At 42.1% G+C, this 18,951-nt stretch overlaps 1 protein-coding gene across 1 annotated transcript; it reads left to right on the top strand.

Annotated features, from left to right (window-relative positions):
- Positions 1-790: 790 nt before the first annotated feature.
- On the top strand, positions 791-16,952 carry tubgcp2 (tubulin gamma complex component 2). The gene is given in 19 exon segments (XM_030755863.1): positions 791-920; positions 1,183-1,343; positions 3,311-3,439; positions 3,721-3,897; positions 4,931-5,090; positions 5,180-5,306; positions 5,308-5,385; positions 6,043-6,242; positions 8,695-8,884; positions 10,256-10,401; positions 10,476-10,656; positions 11,470-11,650; positions 11,737-11,909; positions 12,919-13,047; positions 13,127-13,247; positions 13,336-13,479; positions 14,695-14,811; positions 15,059-15,222; positions 16,593-16,952. Coding segments are annotated over 18 exon segments (2,643 nt in total). The 5' UTR covers positions 791-920; positions 1,183-1,193; the 3' UTR covers positions 16,669-16,952.
- Positions 16,953-18,951: the final 1,999 nt, after the last annotated feature.

An 18,951-nucleotide genomic window follows, 5' to 3' on the forward strand; every position in this document is an offset into this window, starting at 1 on the left:
AACAAAATGTATATGTCCTGTATAGATAAAGTGATGGCAGAGGAGGTAAAGCGTCCAAGTGATTCAAGACATTATGATGTGTTATACAGTCTAACTGCTGTTGGGATGAATGACCTGCGAAAGCGCTCCTTCCTGCAGCGAGGATGTTTCAGTCTCTGACTGAAGGAGCTGCTCAGCTCACCCACGGTCTCATGCAGAGGGTGATGGGGGTTGTCCACAATGGATGTCAGCTTTGATAACATCCTCCTCTCACCCACCACCATCGCAGACTGCAGAGGACATCCCAGCACAGAGCTAGACCTCCGCACCAGTTTGTCGATCCTGCTCCTGTCCCTTTTGGTGCATCCACCACCCCTCCAGCAGGCCACTGCATAGAAAAGGGCAAATGCTACCACTGAGTCATAAAAAGTCTTTAACATTTTATGACTCAGTCTTTAGCTAGTGAAACTATTCCATGATAGTGATGTTTAAAGTTAGTTATAGAAGAAAGTGCTGAATAATTTTTATTTATTTATTTTTTTGTCTTTAACTTGTGAAACTTGGACTGGGTGCAAAATGTAATTGGCTGCAGTAAATGTGTTTATCAGCCCTGAAATTTTGATGTAGTGAGCTCTCACATATAATGTTATGTTGAGGTTTAAAAAAATTAAAAAGCACAAAATTTTGACTCAATTACAAAATTAAATGTCAGCATTACTGCAGTAGAGCTCAGGTGATCATGTTCTTCCTCTTCTTGGGGTTTAGCTTGGCAAGGTGATCTTCTGGAGTGACGCGTTGCCATTTAGTGGAGCTGTAGTGCCGTATGTGACCCGCAGGGGTCAGTATGGCGTCATCACTGCGCCGCTAGAGAAGAAGAATTTGATCGTGGTGGGCGCGTATGCTACCTGGTCCGGTGAACGCTGCTGAAAAGCGACTGCCAGGTAGAGTGATGACTTCGGATTTGATTACACCTGTAATGCGGCTTCGTATTACTGAGTTACGCTGTAATATGCTTTCATATCGCTTTATGTTCTATTTGGGTCAGCTAGCTACTAGTTAGCATCCTTCTGCTGCAGATGGCTAACTAGGCAGCTAGCATAAACAGCCGTTAGCTCCACATCACCTCGGATCTCATAAACATGCGAGCGTTACAGCCTCAGTTGAGCTGATATAAGCTCTGTGCTCTCTCTGTCCTCTCGGCAGCCGCCTGAGCCATGAGCGAGTTCAGGATCCACCACGACGTGAATGAGCTGCTCAGCCTGCTTCATGTGCGGGGCGGGGACGGAGCCGAGGGCTACATAGACCTGCTGCAGAAACACAGGACCCCCTATGTCACCACCACAGTGTCTGCGCACAGTGCAAAGGTGGGTTTGTATTAATGTCTGCAGAAAATGGCCTTTATGCCATCTGGAGTGACAGCAGTGATATTTTTCTTTGTATTGTCAGCTTTGCAATAAACTCTACTAGTAGGCACTTGGACATTTTCTTCAAAGTTAGTATATTGAGTTGTAAATGATATAGAGCTAGTCCAACCCTTCAAATTACCAATGTATCAAAATCCATCCACTCAAAGTCGAATTATAGTATTTTAAGCGCTCCAATTAGCGGGACTTAGGACAATAGAAAATGCATAATGAAGTCTTAACAAAATTGTGATCACAATGCGGAACTTTGAGCAGTTTCTCCATCTTATTCTAAATTGAAAGGCCATTTTTAAAAAAATCTACATAAGGTAAATTAAAACCCATTAAAATATGCGTAAGTCATAAATAATGTCATAAATTATCAATTCTGAAACATAACTTGTTTTTGTTTACAAATAGAGCAAAGCCAACCAATCAAAACCAATGCACAAGGTGTTTATTTACCTGTCTGATGCCATCACACCAATCAGGAGTGAGTAGACTGGAATTGAAATGCTAACCACAGACCCATCAAAACGGCATCGGTACATTTACTGTGCAAATAAACACAGTGCTGGTCCATAGGTCCACCTGATTTTCTAGACTAAGCTATTTCAAGACCCATAAATCATGCCTAAGCATCAACCACCACTGCCTGATTGCTGGCAACATTTTAATTTTTTATCTGAAACTGACCTACCTTTTCAGCATCCTGTAACCTTGCTCAGACTTGACAGATTCAAAGCGGATACACAGTGGGGGGTGTGGCACTCATTAATAGTTCCAAAAATGGTGGACAGCAATGCTTTTCTATGCAGAGCTAGCCTCCAAAGCAATATTTTCCTACCCAAAGCAAATCGATGGTTGAAAAAGTGATGACATCAGCCTTCATCTGCTGCACCACTGGTTGAACCCGTATATGTCCAAGAGCCTACCACTAGTTTATGATTTTTATCTATTTTCTAATCAAGATGCTTTCCCACAGTCAGGCCTGAGAAGGGGTCTTTCACTTTCACCACATTAGTGTTTGTTAACTCCTCCCAGCAAATGACAGACTGGTTTTGAAGACTGCTGACATGCTCAGTTCAGCTCAAGCCAGTTAGGACTATCATGACAACATTTTTAGTCATTCGTCTTACACTTTGCTTGAGCAAAATCCCAAGTACATCATTATATAGCAACTGCAGTTATTCCACATGGGAAGGAAGTGTGTTGTGAAGGTGGATGGAGTACTTTCAGTAGCTGAATGAAGAAAACGAGAGAGAGTTGAAGATGGATGAGGTAAAAGGTAGAAAATCAGGAATTTTTAACCAGATTTAACACAATCGTGAAGAGTGAGAGGATGCCTGAGGAATGGAGAAGATGTTTACTGGTGCCAGTTTTCAAGAAAAAGGCTGATGTGCAGAGCTGTAGTAACTACAGAGGGATGAAGCTGATGAGCCACACCATGAAGATCTGGGAAAGAGTTGTTGAAGCTACGTTAAGAAGAGAGGTGATGATCATGCTGAGAAAGAGCACTACAGATGTGATGTGTCTGTGGATCCAGAGAAAGCAGATGATGGGGTGCTGAGAGAGGAAGTGTGTGAGGGTGGTGCAGGACATGTATGAGGACAGCGGGGAGGTGTTCAGTAGGACTGACAGATGGGTTCAAGGTGGGGGTGGGATTACACGAGGGATGGGCTCTGAGCCCCATCTTTGCAATGGTGATCACATCCTTGACCCTAATGTTTTTGGTTGTAGTAATCACAATAATGAACATGAAAAAATTAAAAAGCCACTCATATGCAGCATCAATCACGTTTGTCCATATGTTCAGATCAAAATGTTTTAGTCTGTTTTATTCTTAAAACCGGACACTATTCATGTGTGGGTTCTAAATAAGATTTCATGCCCCTTGTTCTTCGTATCATGTGTTTTGTCACTTTCAGGTCAAGTTAGCAGAGTTCTCCAAAACCCCGGAGGATTTCTTGAGAAAGTATGAGGAGCTCAAGTCTAAAAATGTTCGTAACCTCGACCCTTTGGTGTATCTGCTCTCCAAACTCTGTGAGGACAAAGAGGTAATGCTTCATTTACACACTGCTTTTCATCTGGTTCTGTTTGCCATAGAGCCCAAATGTCTCTTCAAAGCCTGGCTGACTAAAAGTATTTCCTTATTATTAATTTTGCAAAGTAGTTTGATGATTTAATCTGCTGCAGGCATCATACATACACAGCAAAACATGGTTATCCAGATACCAGAAGAAGCAAGAAGTTTACTGATTTATGTCCCTCCATCAGAAAGTTGATTGATAAAATACTTGAATCTAGTTTTGTATCTCTGCCATGATGTCTTTTGCAGACCCTCCAGTTTCTGCAGCAGAATGCCAAAGAGAGATCAGAGTCTTCAGCGAATGGCACCTCAACCACGACAACCAGTTACACTCTGCCTCAAACCAGTACCAAGATGTCCATGCAGGAGCTGGACGAGCTGCGTAAGAAGCTCGGCAACGTGACAGCCAGCTCCAACGCTCCGCTGGTGAGCTTCTCTTACTTAGATTCTACAGATCTGAAGGTTAGATTAGCTTGTGACTCTCTGAAGGTTGGCTTAGACCTGAAAGAAACTAATGAGCTCAGCCAGAAAACTAATCCAGATAGGATGTGTCTATTGGTCAAATTTATGGAAACAGAGTTTCAGGCAGTTTTTGGACTCTTGGCTCTGTATGATGTCAAAGAGAGCACACAACTCCCACAAACCTGTTTGTGAGGGGCAGCCAATCAGAAGAAAGCTGATTTGAGGGGGGATGAGCTAAAACAGTTTGGTTCTAACAGTTAATGAACTGAAGCTGCACCAAAGCCCAATATCATATAAAGAAGGGTTATTCTGAACTGTGAATCATGCAAAGCTCCTCCCTGGAGCCGAGCCCCAGAATGAAAATGTAAAGCTGGAGATTACAGAGATTGTCCCTTTAATGGTTTCTTATTCTTGAAGCTTAACAGGTTAGAGACTGAATCTCTGGCCATTAACACAAAAACAAAGAGCTAGAACTTTTTTTTGAACTCCTCTCCTTTTTTCCTTTCTGTGCTTGAAAGCAAATTTGAACCCTGTGCTCCCACAGCTCTCAGATAGCGTCTGTAAGCTCCTCCACCATTTCTGATCACTAGCATCAGGAGAATCCCAGCTGGTGGGTTTCTGCAAAGCAGCGTAAAGGAAATTCTTTACTTCAGGCTTGGTGTCAATGCACCACAAGAATGTGAGAGTGAACCAAAACTAAGAGCAGGCATCTTAAAGCTGCAGATCAATAAAAATATTGATAGGAGCTTCCCCAGTGCGAATCCCTGTATACAGGACCAGCTGCTCTCATCTTTCTGTGACTAAAACACTGCCTGGAGCAGGAGCAAATATTTATTATTAGTTGCCTTCCCTATAATATTAATCCAGTACTATCTAGATTAAAGTTAAATGGGTGACCCTACTGTTATTTGTAAATATTAGGTTCAATTTCACCCAGTTTAGCATCTGATGCTGCTTTTAAATCCTGAGGGTTTTTCTTTTTGGAATTTACCTGCAGCCTGCAGAAGTCACACGGAAAATGCTGAGGGACAAACACAACAAGAAGAACCCCACCCAGCCCAACCCCATCTTCCCCAACTGGGTGTACGATCGTCCAGCTCTCATCGGAGACTTCATCACCAGCCCCACCCCTCAAGGAGAACCAGCTGTGCCCGTTGGTGAGCCAATAATTCACATTCACCTCTGTAGTGTGTAGTCTGAATATAGTCGTCTCCAGCGGATTGATGTGGCTGCTGTCTGTGGTCAGGTACACTGCCCCTGGGGACGCAGGAACAAGCTCTGGTGGAGGATCTGCTGTTCGTCCTGATCGGAGTAGACGGGCGAGACATCACCGCGCAGCCTGTGCTGGGGCGGCAGAATCGCTCCTTCATCGTGATCCAACGTTGGACATGTCTGTCAAGAGCTGGTCAACAGAATATTACCAGTTGCTTCGTACTACTCCACTATAACACGGTAAGAGCATGGACTGTGCTACTGCTAACAGGCTTGGTTAACAACACGCATGCCCACTGAGGTGATTTAGTCAGTGCAAAAGAAAAACAACCAGCATTGCAGGTCACAAAATGAACTAGGATAACCATGGTTGGAAGGCTCATTTCAGTGACACACCCCTAAGCTTTAATAAAGTTTAAATTGGTGAGTTATACAAAGAAATCGCACTGTTTCTACAGTTGTTGTTATTGGAGGAGGAGATTTGCTTTAGAGAGCAAAGTAGTTTTTGCAGCAGCCTGTAAACATGATAATTTCTGCTGTAAAGTTGGACATTGTAATATAAGAGTCTGGAGACAGCCTCATATGGACATTAGAAGACCTACACATTTGGACTTCATTTTTCAGACCTCCAGTTTGCTGCTTGGATCATCAGCGTACCTCCAGGTCCTGAATATGTGTTAATATAAACATTTACAAAACAGTTTAAAAGTCCTACGTTTAATTTCCAAAGGTCTTAAAATGTTTTTTAGTCTGCTGTTTTTCATTTTATTATGTAATATTATCTATAAAGTGGTACCTATACATGTAAGTTATTACTATTGTGAAACTTGCCTGAAAGGGGTAGGAAACTTTGTGACTACCATAGAAGATTATTAAAAGGTTGCATTTTTCCTCCAGTTTCATTGAGGAGAAATCATCTTTCGAGTATGGCCAGGTGAACCACGCCCTGACAGCAGCAATGAGGACGCTGATGAAGGAGTATCTGATCCTGGTCACTCAGCTGGAGCACCTCCAGCGACAGGGCCTCCTATCCCTGCAGAAGCTCTGGTTCTACATTCAGCCCACCATGCGGACCATGGAGATACTGGCGTCTATCGGTAAGAGACTGAACATGACCCAGTAGGTTGTGGTTGCGTGTTGTTTTCCCCCTGCTGTCTGCCGTGCACCGTGATGGCTTCAGCATTTGCAAAGAAACAAGAAGAGGACGAGTTAAGGCCACAGGGTACCGCATTAATCCACTATTTTAAAACACCAGATATGCACAGGTTTAAAAGTGTGTTCATTATTTGCTTGTTTTGGAGCCTGATGAAGGTTATGCATGAGTTCTGGCACCATCCTGGTGTAAAAGAAGGACAAGATGCAAACCAGAGGGTGGGTGCAGTCTCTTAAAAATGGAGTGCTACTTTTCCTTAGTCAGGGTGGAGTCGATTCAGTGCACTTTATAACTTAAAGTGGGGCACTTTAAAAATTCGAGGAGAAATACACACCATACCAGGACATTTTATTGAACTATAACCCCTAAAATGTAATCCACTTCCAAACTGTGTTCAGAGGTTATTGGAGAGATACAGTATAAACTCCGGGGGAAAACATGTTTACCAAAACAAATACTAAGAAAATATGTAGATCTGTCAAAGGGCTAAATTTGTGGATTAGTGGTGAGGAGGAATTATGAATGTTTTCACTGTGTAAAAGTTGGAAAGCAGTTTGTGGATCACAGGTCATAGAGTTTTTTAGCAGGTCTGGCAGAATTGGCTGCAGGTTAGGAGGTGTTTTCCAAAGTCTGGCCCTCATTTGAAGGTCAATCAGTTAACTTGACCACTGGAGGGCAATCTGACCCACTTTGGGGGGTCAGTGGAGAGGGCAAATGAACTGAACAACTTTTTTTTAACTGGTTCAATCAGCCCGTGCCCCCCCCCCCCCCCCCCCCCCCCCCCCCAACACACACACACACACACACACACACACACACACACACACTCCCCTCCTCCTCCCCCACTACAGCACAGACTTCTCCAAGCAGTAATGCGGACCAGGTCAGGGGTCAGCTAAGGAAGCCTCATCCTAGGAAAGCAGCTTGCCCGGACAGTGTGTGCCCCCGACTGCTGAAGACCTGCGCTGCTGAACTGGATGAACCACTTCAACGCATCTTCAACTTCAGTCTGTAACTGGGGAGAGTGTCCACCCTCTGGAAGACATCCTGCATCATTCTAGTACCGAAGAAGGACCGGCCTAGTGAGCTGAATGGCTTCCGACCGGTGGCACTCACCTCACATCTGATGAAGACGTTGGAGCAGCTCTTCCTCAGCCTCCTCAGACCCCAGGTGCAACACGCCCAGGACTGCCTACAGTTTGCATACCAGACAGGTGTTGGTGTGGAGGATGCCATCTTCTATCCTCTACCTGCTGCACTGAGCACACTCTCATCTGGATAAGGGAAGTGGCATGGTGAGAATCCTCTTCTTGGATTTTTCAAGTGCCTTCAACACCATCCAGCCCCTTATACTTCAGGATAAACTGAATAGGATGAGAGTGGACCCCTGTCTGGTCACCTGGATCTCCAGCTACCTCACCAACAGGTTACAGTCAGGCTGAAAGACACCATGTCTGACATACTGTGATCAACAACATCAGAGCACCCCCAGGGGGTGGGGCTGGCCCCTCTTCTCTTCACCCTGTACACTGCAGACTTCTGCTACAACTCTGAGCTGTGTCACATCCAGACGTTTGCTGATGACACAGCCATTAAGGGTGTATCAGGGTTGACGGAGAAGAGGAGTATAGGAGCCTGGTGAGGGACTTAGCTGTCTGGTGCCACAGGAACCACCTTCAGCTCAACACCTCAAAGACCAAGGAGCTGGTCATTGACTTTAGGAAGTCCAGACCAAGGTCACAACCAGTTCTTATTGAGGGAGTTGAGGTAGAGACTGTAGACACCTGCAAGTACCTTGGACTGTGGTTAGACAGCAAGCTGGAACTGGACATGCAACACAGAACATCTGTAGAGGAAGGGACAGAGCAGACTGTACTTCCTGAGGAGGCTGCGGTCTTTTAACATTTGCAGGAAACTCCTGGGGATGTTTAATCAGTCCGTCATAACCAGTGTCCTGTTCTACACCGTGGTGTGCTGGGAGGGAAGCACATCCAGGAAGGACAAATCCAGTAACAGGAGGACAGAGGGAGGGGAGGAGCAGTAGCCTGAGCCCTACCACAGCACAACATAACTTTATTAAACCCTTTAGGAAGGTTTCATCAGGTAAATTAAAGTTCCAGTAGCAGTTTTTACAGGTAACATAGCCACACACACAGCAGAAATCACAATAAACAAACATATGGATAAAGTTTTATCTAATCTGATCTGATCTAATCTAAAAGAGAATACAACCCAGCAAACTCGACCTAGATTCACTAACACTAAACACAAACACCACTGAATACTTTGAAAATGCCTGATTATTGAAAAATGTCAGATGCAGCCCAACAAAAGTGAAACAGTTTAACTTGTGGTGCTTTTATTAAATTAAATGATGTTTTCTTCTGTTTGCTCAGCATCCTCAGTGGACAAAGGAGAGTGTATGGGTGGGTCCACACTGAGCCTCCTCCATGACAGGACCTTCAACTACACCGGTGATAGCCAGGCTCAGGAGCTGTGTCTCTACCTCACCAAAGCAGCCAGCGTCCCATACTTTGAGATCCTGGAGAAGTGGATCTACAGGGGCATCATCAAGGATCCATACAGGTTCAGCTGCTCCCAGAGTGCAGACTTCTGTATAAAATGTTGTCATAAAACTCATAGTCTCTGGAGCTTGAAAAAGGCGACTGGACTTCTTTTTGTTTCTTGAAGACGTTTCACCTCTCATCCGAAAGGCTTCTTCAGTTCTCAACCAAATGGTGGAGAGACCCAGGTATTTAAACCCCTGTGGGCGTAGTCCCATGGAGGTGGTTATGACCCTCTATTGATCATGTGCGTGAACACATGTGCCCAGGTGTGAAGAGGGCGTGGGTCATATTTAATCAGTGGTTTCAGTTGAAACCAATTTAGGACTCCGCTCCATTGTTTCCTGTGGCCTATTGAGGTCACTGGAACAAAGGTGTGAATGGGGGTTGAGACGTCTGGGAAGGGAGCTCAGGACAGCACTGTAAGCGGGGGAAAGTTGGTGACGTAATCCACCTCCTCTGTTCAATGATGGTTGTTCACAGTGGACATAGATGGCTTCTTTCACTCCTCTTTCAAACCATCTGTTTTCCCTGTCCAAAATGTGAACATTGGCATCCTCAAAAGAGTGCCCTTTTTCCTTCAGATGCAGATGTACTGCTGAATCTTGTCCTGCCGAGGTGGCTCCTCCATGTTGTGCCATTCGCCTGTGAAGAGGCTGTTTGGTTTCACCAATGTAGAGGTCCGAGCACTCTTCACTGCACTGAACAGCATACACTACATCGCTGATCTTGTGTTTGGCGGGCTTGTCCTTGGGATGAACCAGTTTTTGTCTTAGGGTGTGACTTGGTTTGAAGTATACTGGGATGTCATGCTTGGAGAAAATTCTTCTGAGTTTCTCCGACAAGCCCGACACATATGGGATGACAATGTTTTTCTTCTTGTCCTTCCTATTCTCTGTAGTGGACAAGAAGCCATCTATGTCCACTGTGAACAACCATCATTGAACAGAGGAGGTGGATTACGTCACCAACTTTCCCCCGCTTACAGTGCTGTCCTGAGCTCCCTTCCCAGACGTCTCAACCCCCATTCACACCTTTGTTCCAGTGACCTCAATAGGCCACAGGAAACAATGGAGCGGAGTCCTAAATTGGTTTCAACTGAAACCACTGATTAAATATGACCCACGCCCTCTTCACACCTGGGCACATGTGTTCACGCACATGATCAATAGAGGGTCATAACCACCTCCATGGGACTACGCCCACAGGGGTTTAAATACCTGGGTCTCTCCACCATTTGGTTGAGAACTGAAGAAGCCTTTCGGATGAGAGGTGAAACGTCTTCAAGAAACAAAAAGAAGTCCAGTCGCCTTTTTCAAGCTCCAGAGACTACTATGACCTGGATGACTGAGAATCTACACAGACATAAAACTCATATTTCGTGTCTCCACAGTGAGTTCATGGTGGAGGAGCATGAGCTGCAGAAAGAGAAGATCCAGGAAGACTACAATGACAAGTACTGGGATCAGCGATATACCATTGTGCAACATCGGATTCCCTCCTTTCTACAGAAGATGGCAGACAAAATACTAAGCACAGGTAAAAGCAGAACACTTTGTTTAACATAAAACTGGAATTCTTTAGGCGATGCGTTTAGATGTGTTATCGTGCAGGGAAATATCTCAATGTGGTGCGGGAGTGTGGCCGGGACGTGACGTGTCCTGATGCTAAGGAGGTGCTGTATACCTTGAAGGAGAGAGCCTACGTGGAGCAGATAGAGAAAGCCTACAACTATGCCAGCAAGGTGCTTCTGGACTTTCTCATGGAGGAGAAGGAGCTGGTCTCACGTCTGAGGTATTTGAATAGTTTGTGGCAAGAGGAGAGGATGAGATTCTGTGTGAACTGTTTTTGTTATAACTAACACATAAAACAAAATTATGGTCTACATTAAAATTGGCTGCTCGCTTTCCAAAGCTCTTCGCGTGGTTACTGTGCAGGTTTCTGGACATTCACTGCTTCCCAGGCCTCCTGCTGTCCTCTTCTGCCTGCACAGGCATCTAACAGTGGAAGCTGCAGGTCAGCAGGCACCTGCAGCGACCCAAAGACAGGCTTTAAACACTGCTTGGACTCAGTATGTTTTTCAGAAACGCACTGGGTCCAACTCCCTGCTCAGACCTCTGGGCCAGTAGATCTGAGGCTTATTCCCCCATTATTTTAAAAACGGTCATTTTAATAAATTAACTGGTTAGATTTCATTTTAATAATCCAACTCTGCAGAGTAATAACCAAAGCTTTAATATAAATGTAATGGACTAAATGGGGAGCTCCCTCTTAAACTCATCCCTGCATGCTGCAGGTGTCACTGTTGGAAGATGTGACATTTAATGTGACATTTAAGTGTAGCTTTCTGCTACACTTAAATGATGTGGCATCAGTTTGAACTTGTTCTTAATTCAGTTTTTCTGTTGCTGTGTAAAACCAACCATTTTTAAGTTGTTGAACAGGTAGTCTGATAAAGACCCACCTTTTTCTTTTAGTAGCCAGTAGCAAGGAAAGCATAATGATAGTGAGTTTACTTCTCACGTGAACTCAAAGCCAGCAGCCGGCATTTGATTATTGTATGTAGTGATTGGATCATTTACAAATGTTGGTGCTCTCTTCCTTCAGATCAATCAAACATTACTTTCTGATGGACAAAGGAGATTTCTTTGTGCACTTCATGGACCTGACGGAGGAGGAGATGAAGAAGCCGGTGGATGACATCGTTCCTCCCAGACTGGAAGCTCTTCTGGAGCTGGCTCTGAGGATGAGCACGGCCAACACAGACCCCTTCAAAGATGACCTGAAGGTGGGTGGAAACTGACTGCTTTCCATGTCTGTTTTGTTTTTACCAGTTTGGTAAAATGTGAGCTTTAAACTTTTCTCTTTCCACAGATCGACTTAATGCCTCATGATGTCATCACTCAGCTGCTGCGAGTGCTGGCCATCGAGACCAAACAAGAGAAGGCCATCATCAACGCCGATCCACCGGACGTGGCCCTCAGCGGGCTCGAGGCCTTCTCCTTTGACTACATCGTCAAATGGCCGCTATCACTCATCATCAACAGGTTCAGAGCTCCAGTGAATTTGGTCTGAATTCACATATTTAGATAAATAAATCAGAAGATATTTATTCATCCATGAATTGAGCAAAACATAAAAAAAGTACAACCTGTAAAAAACTTGATGCATCAACAGCAAAAAATGAGTTCTTTAAAATGGGTTAAACCAACAATAAATCAGCATTTTTCAGTTTAAAAAGTACCAAATTTAATCCACCTTCTTGTCTTTAAGGGACTGTAACTGGCAATATGTTCATTGTATGAAGGTAAAATATTGCATCGCTTCATTATTATGACAGTAAGAAAACTAAAGCTTATTAAAGATGGCAGAAAAGTACAAAGGGCACAGTAGATCTTATAACCTGGGAATCTGTCTGTTTTCCCTGCTTGTCTTTGAAAATTGGGATTGTAAATATTTTGGGTTTAGCCATTTAAAAAATGTTTCAATGTACTGCTGTTTTCTAAATGAATCAGCTGTTTGATACTCCCCTAAAATGTAAAAAAAAAAAAAAAAATTAAAAATGACCTCGCCTCGCTATCAAGATACTCAAGAACTCAAATTAATGACCAAAAATTCCTTAATTTGTCTGATTAAAGTGATAAAAGGCATTTAAATCCCACTGATATCAAATAATTAATTCTGAGACTCTGAAAAAGGTCAGAAATTACCTTTTTAAAATTGGTCTTAAATTGTCTTAAATGTGCCTTGTTGAAACTGCAGATATTAAATAGAAATACTCGTGTTTTTGCAGGGTAAATATTTAAATGTGAGCTCAGGGAATAAAGTTCAGTAATCTCCTAAAACAGTTGGTTGTTGTGGTTGTTGGGGAAAACATTTGGTTCTCTAGTGCGTATCTCCAGCAGCAAGATGAAGGTGTTTAGAAGATCCAGAATATAATTTTAAAGTGAATTTTGATTTAATTGAATTAAATTTGTTGGCACTAAGACAAAAATGGAAACAAATGGAGACAAACACTTTTATTTAGAAGCTCTAATGTTTGTACTCATGTTCCAGGAAAGCACTGACAAGGTACCAGATGTTGTTCAGACACATGTTTTACTGCAAACACGTGGAGCGGCTGTTGTGCAACGTTTGGATCAGTAACAAAGACTTCCGGCAGTACTCCTTACACTCCGCCAAATGGTGAGCTGCCGTAAATCCAGTGTAAAATTCTCAGCCAGCAGAATGTCCTCACTTTCTGTTCTAACCACCTTTTACGCAGGTTTGCTGCAGCCTTCGCCCTCCGACAGCGAATGCTCAACTTTGTGCAGAACATCCAGTACTACATGATGTTTGAGGTGATGGAGCCCACCTGGCACATCATGGAGAGCAACCTGAAAACGGTAAGTGATTAATGGAGGACCCTGAGGAGCACTGAGAAGGAGACATGCAGGTTTCAGGGAAAGTGATTTTTCTCTTCTCTGTCTCCAGGCGTCAAACATCGATGATGTGCTTTGCCATCACACCAGCTTCCTGGACAACTGCCTGAAGGACTGCATGCTGACCAACCCCGAGCTGCTCAGGATCTTCTCCAAGCTCATGTCCGTCTGCGTCATGTTCACAAACTGCATGCAGGTATTTTCATGACTTGTATGCGTATCCAAAATAAAACCAGCGATTGGGAAGTCACAAATTCAGAAATAAAGTATTTGATTACAGTGCCCCTTTATGATTTATGAAACTGAGGTAAATTCATGTATTTCAGCATAAAAACTGCTGCACATGCATTTTAATATTGTGACAGACCAACAACTGAAGCAAAGAGCAGCATGTCTGCCTTTAAGCTGTTTACATAGAGTGGATATTAAAAGTTAAAATAGCATGTTTTTGTAATGATTCAGAGTCCTGCAAATGGAAAAACTTGCAATATCCTGGTTGCATAAATAAGTGCACCCCTACACTAACACTTTGATTTTGAATTTATTACATCATTCAGTCTTTCTGGATAGGAGTTTGTCAGCATGGCATGTATTATATTTTCAATATTTTCCCACTCTTCCTCCCAAAAGAGCTCCAGATCTGTGGTGCTGTGGGGGCAGTGCCCACTTCAGATCTGCAGTTGGCTTCAGGTCTGCGTCCAAAACTTTACTCTTCCTCTGATGAAGCTGTTCTTTAGGCTGATCTGGATGTATGCATTAGTTCGTTACTGAAAGGTGAAACTTATTTTTACCTCCAGCTTTTTAGCTCAGGCCTGAAGTTTTTGTGCCAAAATTGACTGCTATTTGGAACTGTTCATAATTCCCTCAGCTCCAAAACATGATGCTGCAGCCACCGTGCATCACTGTGGGTGTGGTGTTCCAAAATATGTGTTTATGTGCGAAAAGTTCACCGTCGGTCTCGTCAGACCATAACACATGTTCCCACATGCTTTTGAGAGACTTGATGTATGCTGTTGAAAAGTTTAGCTATTTTTTTTTTCCATAAGAAAAGGCTTCTGTCCTGCCATACTGCCCCTTAGCAGAGCTGTATGAAGAATAAGGAGATGGCTTTTTGCAGTTCTGGTTTGGGCATCTGTAACTTTTCAATGACCATCAACTCAAAGGCTAAAAATCTAGATGCACTGGTCCTGATGTTTTTTCTTCCAAAAAGAGTCAACAGACATGTTTCTGCAGCAGCACATGTTGTGGGTTTTGTGCAGCATCTTCACTGCAGTCAGAATATTGGGGTAGATTCTTCAGAAATGTTAATTTTTCCAGTTTTCCCTTTAATTGAAGGCTAGTTTTAGAAATGCGAGAGCGATATAAAACCTGAAAATGACTCAAATTGATGTTTTTCTCTCTGTTGATGAAGCGGTTCACACAGAGCATGAGACTGGAGCGTCTCTCTATGGAGCAGGGGACGATGGATGAGCCTTCCCAGCAGAACGAACATGCCGACGAGCCGGAGAAGAAGAGGCTGACCACGAAGGTACAAAACATCCATCGCTACACCCTCCTCTCAGAGGGGAGGGTAAATCATGCTGGGATGATTAATTTAAATACTCACCTCCCCAAATTTTGTGTTCTGGAACTAAGCACTAAGGCCAGAGCAAAAAAATGCATCCCCATAGGACATGGGACCAGAATGAAGAACATCTGTGTTAAATATTGTAAATTAGAGTATATAACAGCTCTATATGTGTTTATTCCCCATCCTTTCCTCTGGGCTGCTTCAGTTTTTAGCTGAGCATGTGGACTCCCTCCAGTCTGATGCTGGGTTTGAAGCCACCATCAGCAAGTTTGACAGTAATTTCAGCATGCTGCTGCTGGACCTGCTGGACAAGCTGAGCATCTACAGCACCAACGACTGTGAGCACAGCATGATCAGCATCATCTACAGGTACATCTGTCAGCATATATGAATATGCATGTATTAATCTCTATGTGCCAAAGCAAACCAATGGTTCTTTTTTACTTCCTACCAACACACAGGCTCAAAGGAGTTATACTATTTTTGCTACAGTAAGCACCATTAATTTGCACAGAAATGAGGCTGAATGTCAGTTCTTTGGATCTAATAACAGTTGTTAACATGTAATAACCATTACAACTTATTAAGTGATTATAATTCAGATATTGTGTTTTTACACAAAAAAAATGCACATTTAAAAATGAAGAATGTGATCATGTGATAAACTTCAAAGGTACTTATCATAATTTTCTGTTTTAAAATGGGTAAAAATCTTCAAGCATGAACTAAACCTAAGTACAGAATTAGAAAAACACACCACGGCTTTATGCCCAAACATTTCTGTGTTGTGTTGAAGAGAGATCAGCTGTTTAACTTCTGTGTAATACCACTTTGCACCACAAGAAGGTGCAGTGAGTCAGTGTCACCTTTATTTAACCAGGTAAGTCATTTGTTTTGCCTAATAAGCTTTTCTTCTTGTGTAAAGAAGTTTAAATATATTTTGAAAGCATTCATAAAATGCAGCCTATGTCTCAGGGACCTCACTCTTCAGAAATGCTGCTGCATTAATTCAAAGAAACTCATCAGCGCAGAGTTTACACTCAGACATATATCTTTAAAATTACAGTCTTTCAAAGCCATCCACAGGGCTGGAAATGGACTCTTTGATGGGCCAATTCTGGCCCCTGGGCCTCATGTTTGATATCCACCGAGGTAGGTCATTAAGAGCATATGCTTATTTGAAAATGCAGATAAATATCAAAAATTAACAGCAGCACACATCTGAATACTCTACACCAGTGCACAATGATTACAAAAAGTACTCTAAATTTTAAATAAACCGTTCACAATAAGGGGCGCAGTGTTTTACCACTGGCTGAATTGTTTCTTTTAACCCTGCCCCCCATTTCCTTAAGAGGATTTGCCGTTTGCCAGGCCTCTATTGTAAATAGGAATGTGCTCTTCATGACCTACTTGGTTAAATAAAGATCACGTTATTTGTTATGGCACCATCTTGTGGTACAAAGTGGAATTACACAAAAGTACAGCTTGACCCCCAGTTCACCTTCAGTTCATGTCTCTTTAACATGATGCATAGGGCTTCAAAATGGTTATTTCTTTGCATTATGTTGATAACTTTATTTAACTTTAGAAGGTTTTTAAACAGGAATTTACAGTAAGTACCTATTAAACATGTTTCTGCGCTAACGTCTGCTTAGAGGTACGCACTGTAATAAAATAAAGCTTTTATTTCAGATAAAATTAACCATTATAATTTATTTACTTTGATGATGTCTCAGGCTGGATTTTAACGGCTTCTACACTGAGCGGCTGGAGAGGATGGCCATCGAGCGTAGTCAGAAAGCAGCAGCGTAGTATGTCAACACTTCGAGTGAAGATCCAGCAATAAGTGTCATCATGCCTGCTCATCAGTCCAACCGCCTACATATTTATAATAGTTCAAAGAGCTCAGACAACTGCGTGTATATTATATATATGTTGTGTATGAAATGTAGAGTAATTAATGTCTGCAGTATCATTTTAGTGCTTCAGCTCTGAAAATGTGAGTTGTGACACTGCTTATGGGTAACTTATTGTACCTGTATATGTATGAAAGTGTATGTTTGTATTGCATTTAATTAAAACAAGAATTTACTGAATAACTGGGGACTCTTTATCAGCTGGAGGTTGAGCAACAAAGAAATGACAAATTTGAACACTCCCAAGTTAATTTAGCCAAAGAAATAGGAGTCATACAGGAAGTGTGATGATTCTGACTTCAAAATAAAAGCTGCTTTTGAAGACATTTATTACACTTTAGAATTTAACAGATTTCTAGAGACTATAAACATCTTTCAGAAACAAGATGATGACAATTTTGCACCTCCAACTGAATATTCAGGATTTAAAATGTCATGAACTAGTGAATAAAAATTCAGAGAAAACCTTTCTCTGGTCAAATACACATTTATTTTTCTTTGTTGGGCATATAAAAAAAACCTTTTTTTTCTAATACTTCAGACTCTAAAAGCCAAAATAATCAGGTCGTATTGAGGATGAAGATTAGAATTTTCTGACCATAAGTTTCATCAACAAGAGCAGGACTGTGGGATATAGTATTTTAGTAACAAAATGTATTTATGTAGCACACTTAGAACTGAAGTGCTGTACTGCGGTAATGTGAGCACTCTTTCTTTGTCCCACTCAGTAACCTGGACGCAGCATTTTGGACTGAGTCCAGTCTAGATGAAACAGAAGCATGCATAAGCTTTTCCAGATCTTACGGTTTTAAAAAAAAGATTTGAGTCTGATTGTTCTGAGCTGCTGTTGATTTAAACTTTGTGTCAAAGATTTTTAACCTGTTTTAATTAAAGCAGTTAAAGAGCCCAGGTTATCATTCAACCTCTCGTTTGATAGTGGAGGACCAAAGAAGATATCACCTCTGTTTTGGACTCATTTAACTGTAAGAAACTGTGTGATATCCAATTTTTTTTAAACTACAAACTTCACCCAGCGAGCCTTCATACAGAACAGTGATTTATTCACAGGTAAATATAGGTGTAAGTCATCTGTACAGCAATAAAAAGAAATAAATAATTTGACCTACAGGGTTTGTTTATCAAGTGTCTGTAAAGCTTCATCACTAACATTTTGGTAGTTAGAAAAATCTTTAATCTGTGAAGCAAAAATGGAAAAACTTTAACTGTAAATATTGACTTTCATGGATTTCAGTGATCCGTTGAAAGAAATTTACTACTTTGTTTTCTACTTTGTGAAGCATAAATGCCCCAAAATTCACAGTTATGAGCTCTCCCATTGGGAATACTTTATAGCTTTATACTAATACTTATGGCATTACAATATCAGGATCATGAGTTGGATTTATCCCACTTCAGTGGTGACTGAGGTCTTGACCATTCGGTTTAAGCTGGACCTAATTATATGCCATCTGTACCGGAAAAATACCAGAAATTCCCTGGTATCAGCTTAATGTGACTGTTGTCTGGTTTCATGGTTTTTATGATAATAAAATCATCTTTGGTTTTAGTCTTTACTTGTTACCTGTTGTTTCCACGTATACATCGTTCAGTCTCTCAGATAACTCACACTTCATGTTATCCTACACGTGTGCGTATAGGCGTAGGAACCGGGGGGATATTGGAGACAGGCGCATTTGTCCTATCCAGAAATTACACCGCGGAGGAGAAAAAAATTTAACTCGCGTGCTTTTATTTTGAAGGTGCAACATGCGCTCCCCCCGCCCTCCTCTGAACAGCTCCGAGTGTTTGGGAGCCTGAGACAGCCGCAGGAGTCAGGAACTCTTTGAATGCGGCTTCAGGTGCGGTAAAATGGGAATGTTACCATGAATATGGCTTGCTTGTCAGTTGACTTTTATACATAGGATAAATTTACTTACTGGACAAGAAGTCAATTTGCAATGAATTTCAAATGAGAGGCGCAAAAGTCATTTTGGCTCTTCTGCTTAGGCCAATGTTTTTAACCTTTTGTGTTCCTGTTTGGCTAAACGCAGGGCTGTAAAGAGGCACACAGCTTGTCTATCAAATGTGAGAGGTATCACTTTTATTTATTTCTTTTGCCTATTATTATTTTTATTGATATTTATTTAGATTTATTAGATTAGAGTTTCAAACTGAATAG

Source organism: Archocentrus centrarchus, chromosome 19 (assembly GCF_007364275.1).
Source record: "Archocentrus centrarchus isolate MPI-CPG fArcCen1 chromosome 19, fArcCen1, whole genome shotgun sequence".
Classification (NCBI taxonomy): Eukaryota; Metazoa; Chordata; class Actinopteri; order Cichliformes; family Cichlidae; genus Archocentrus; species Archocentrus centrarchus.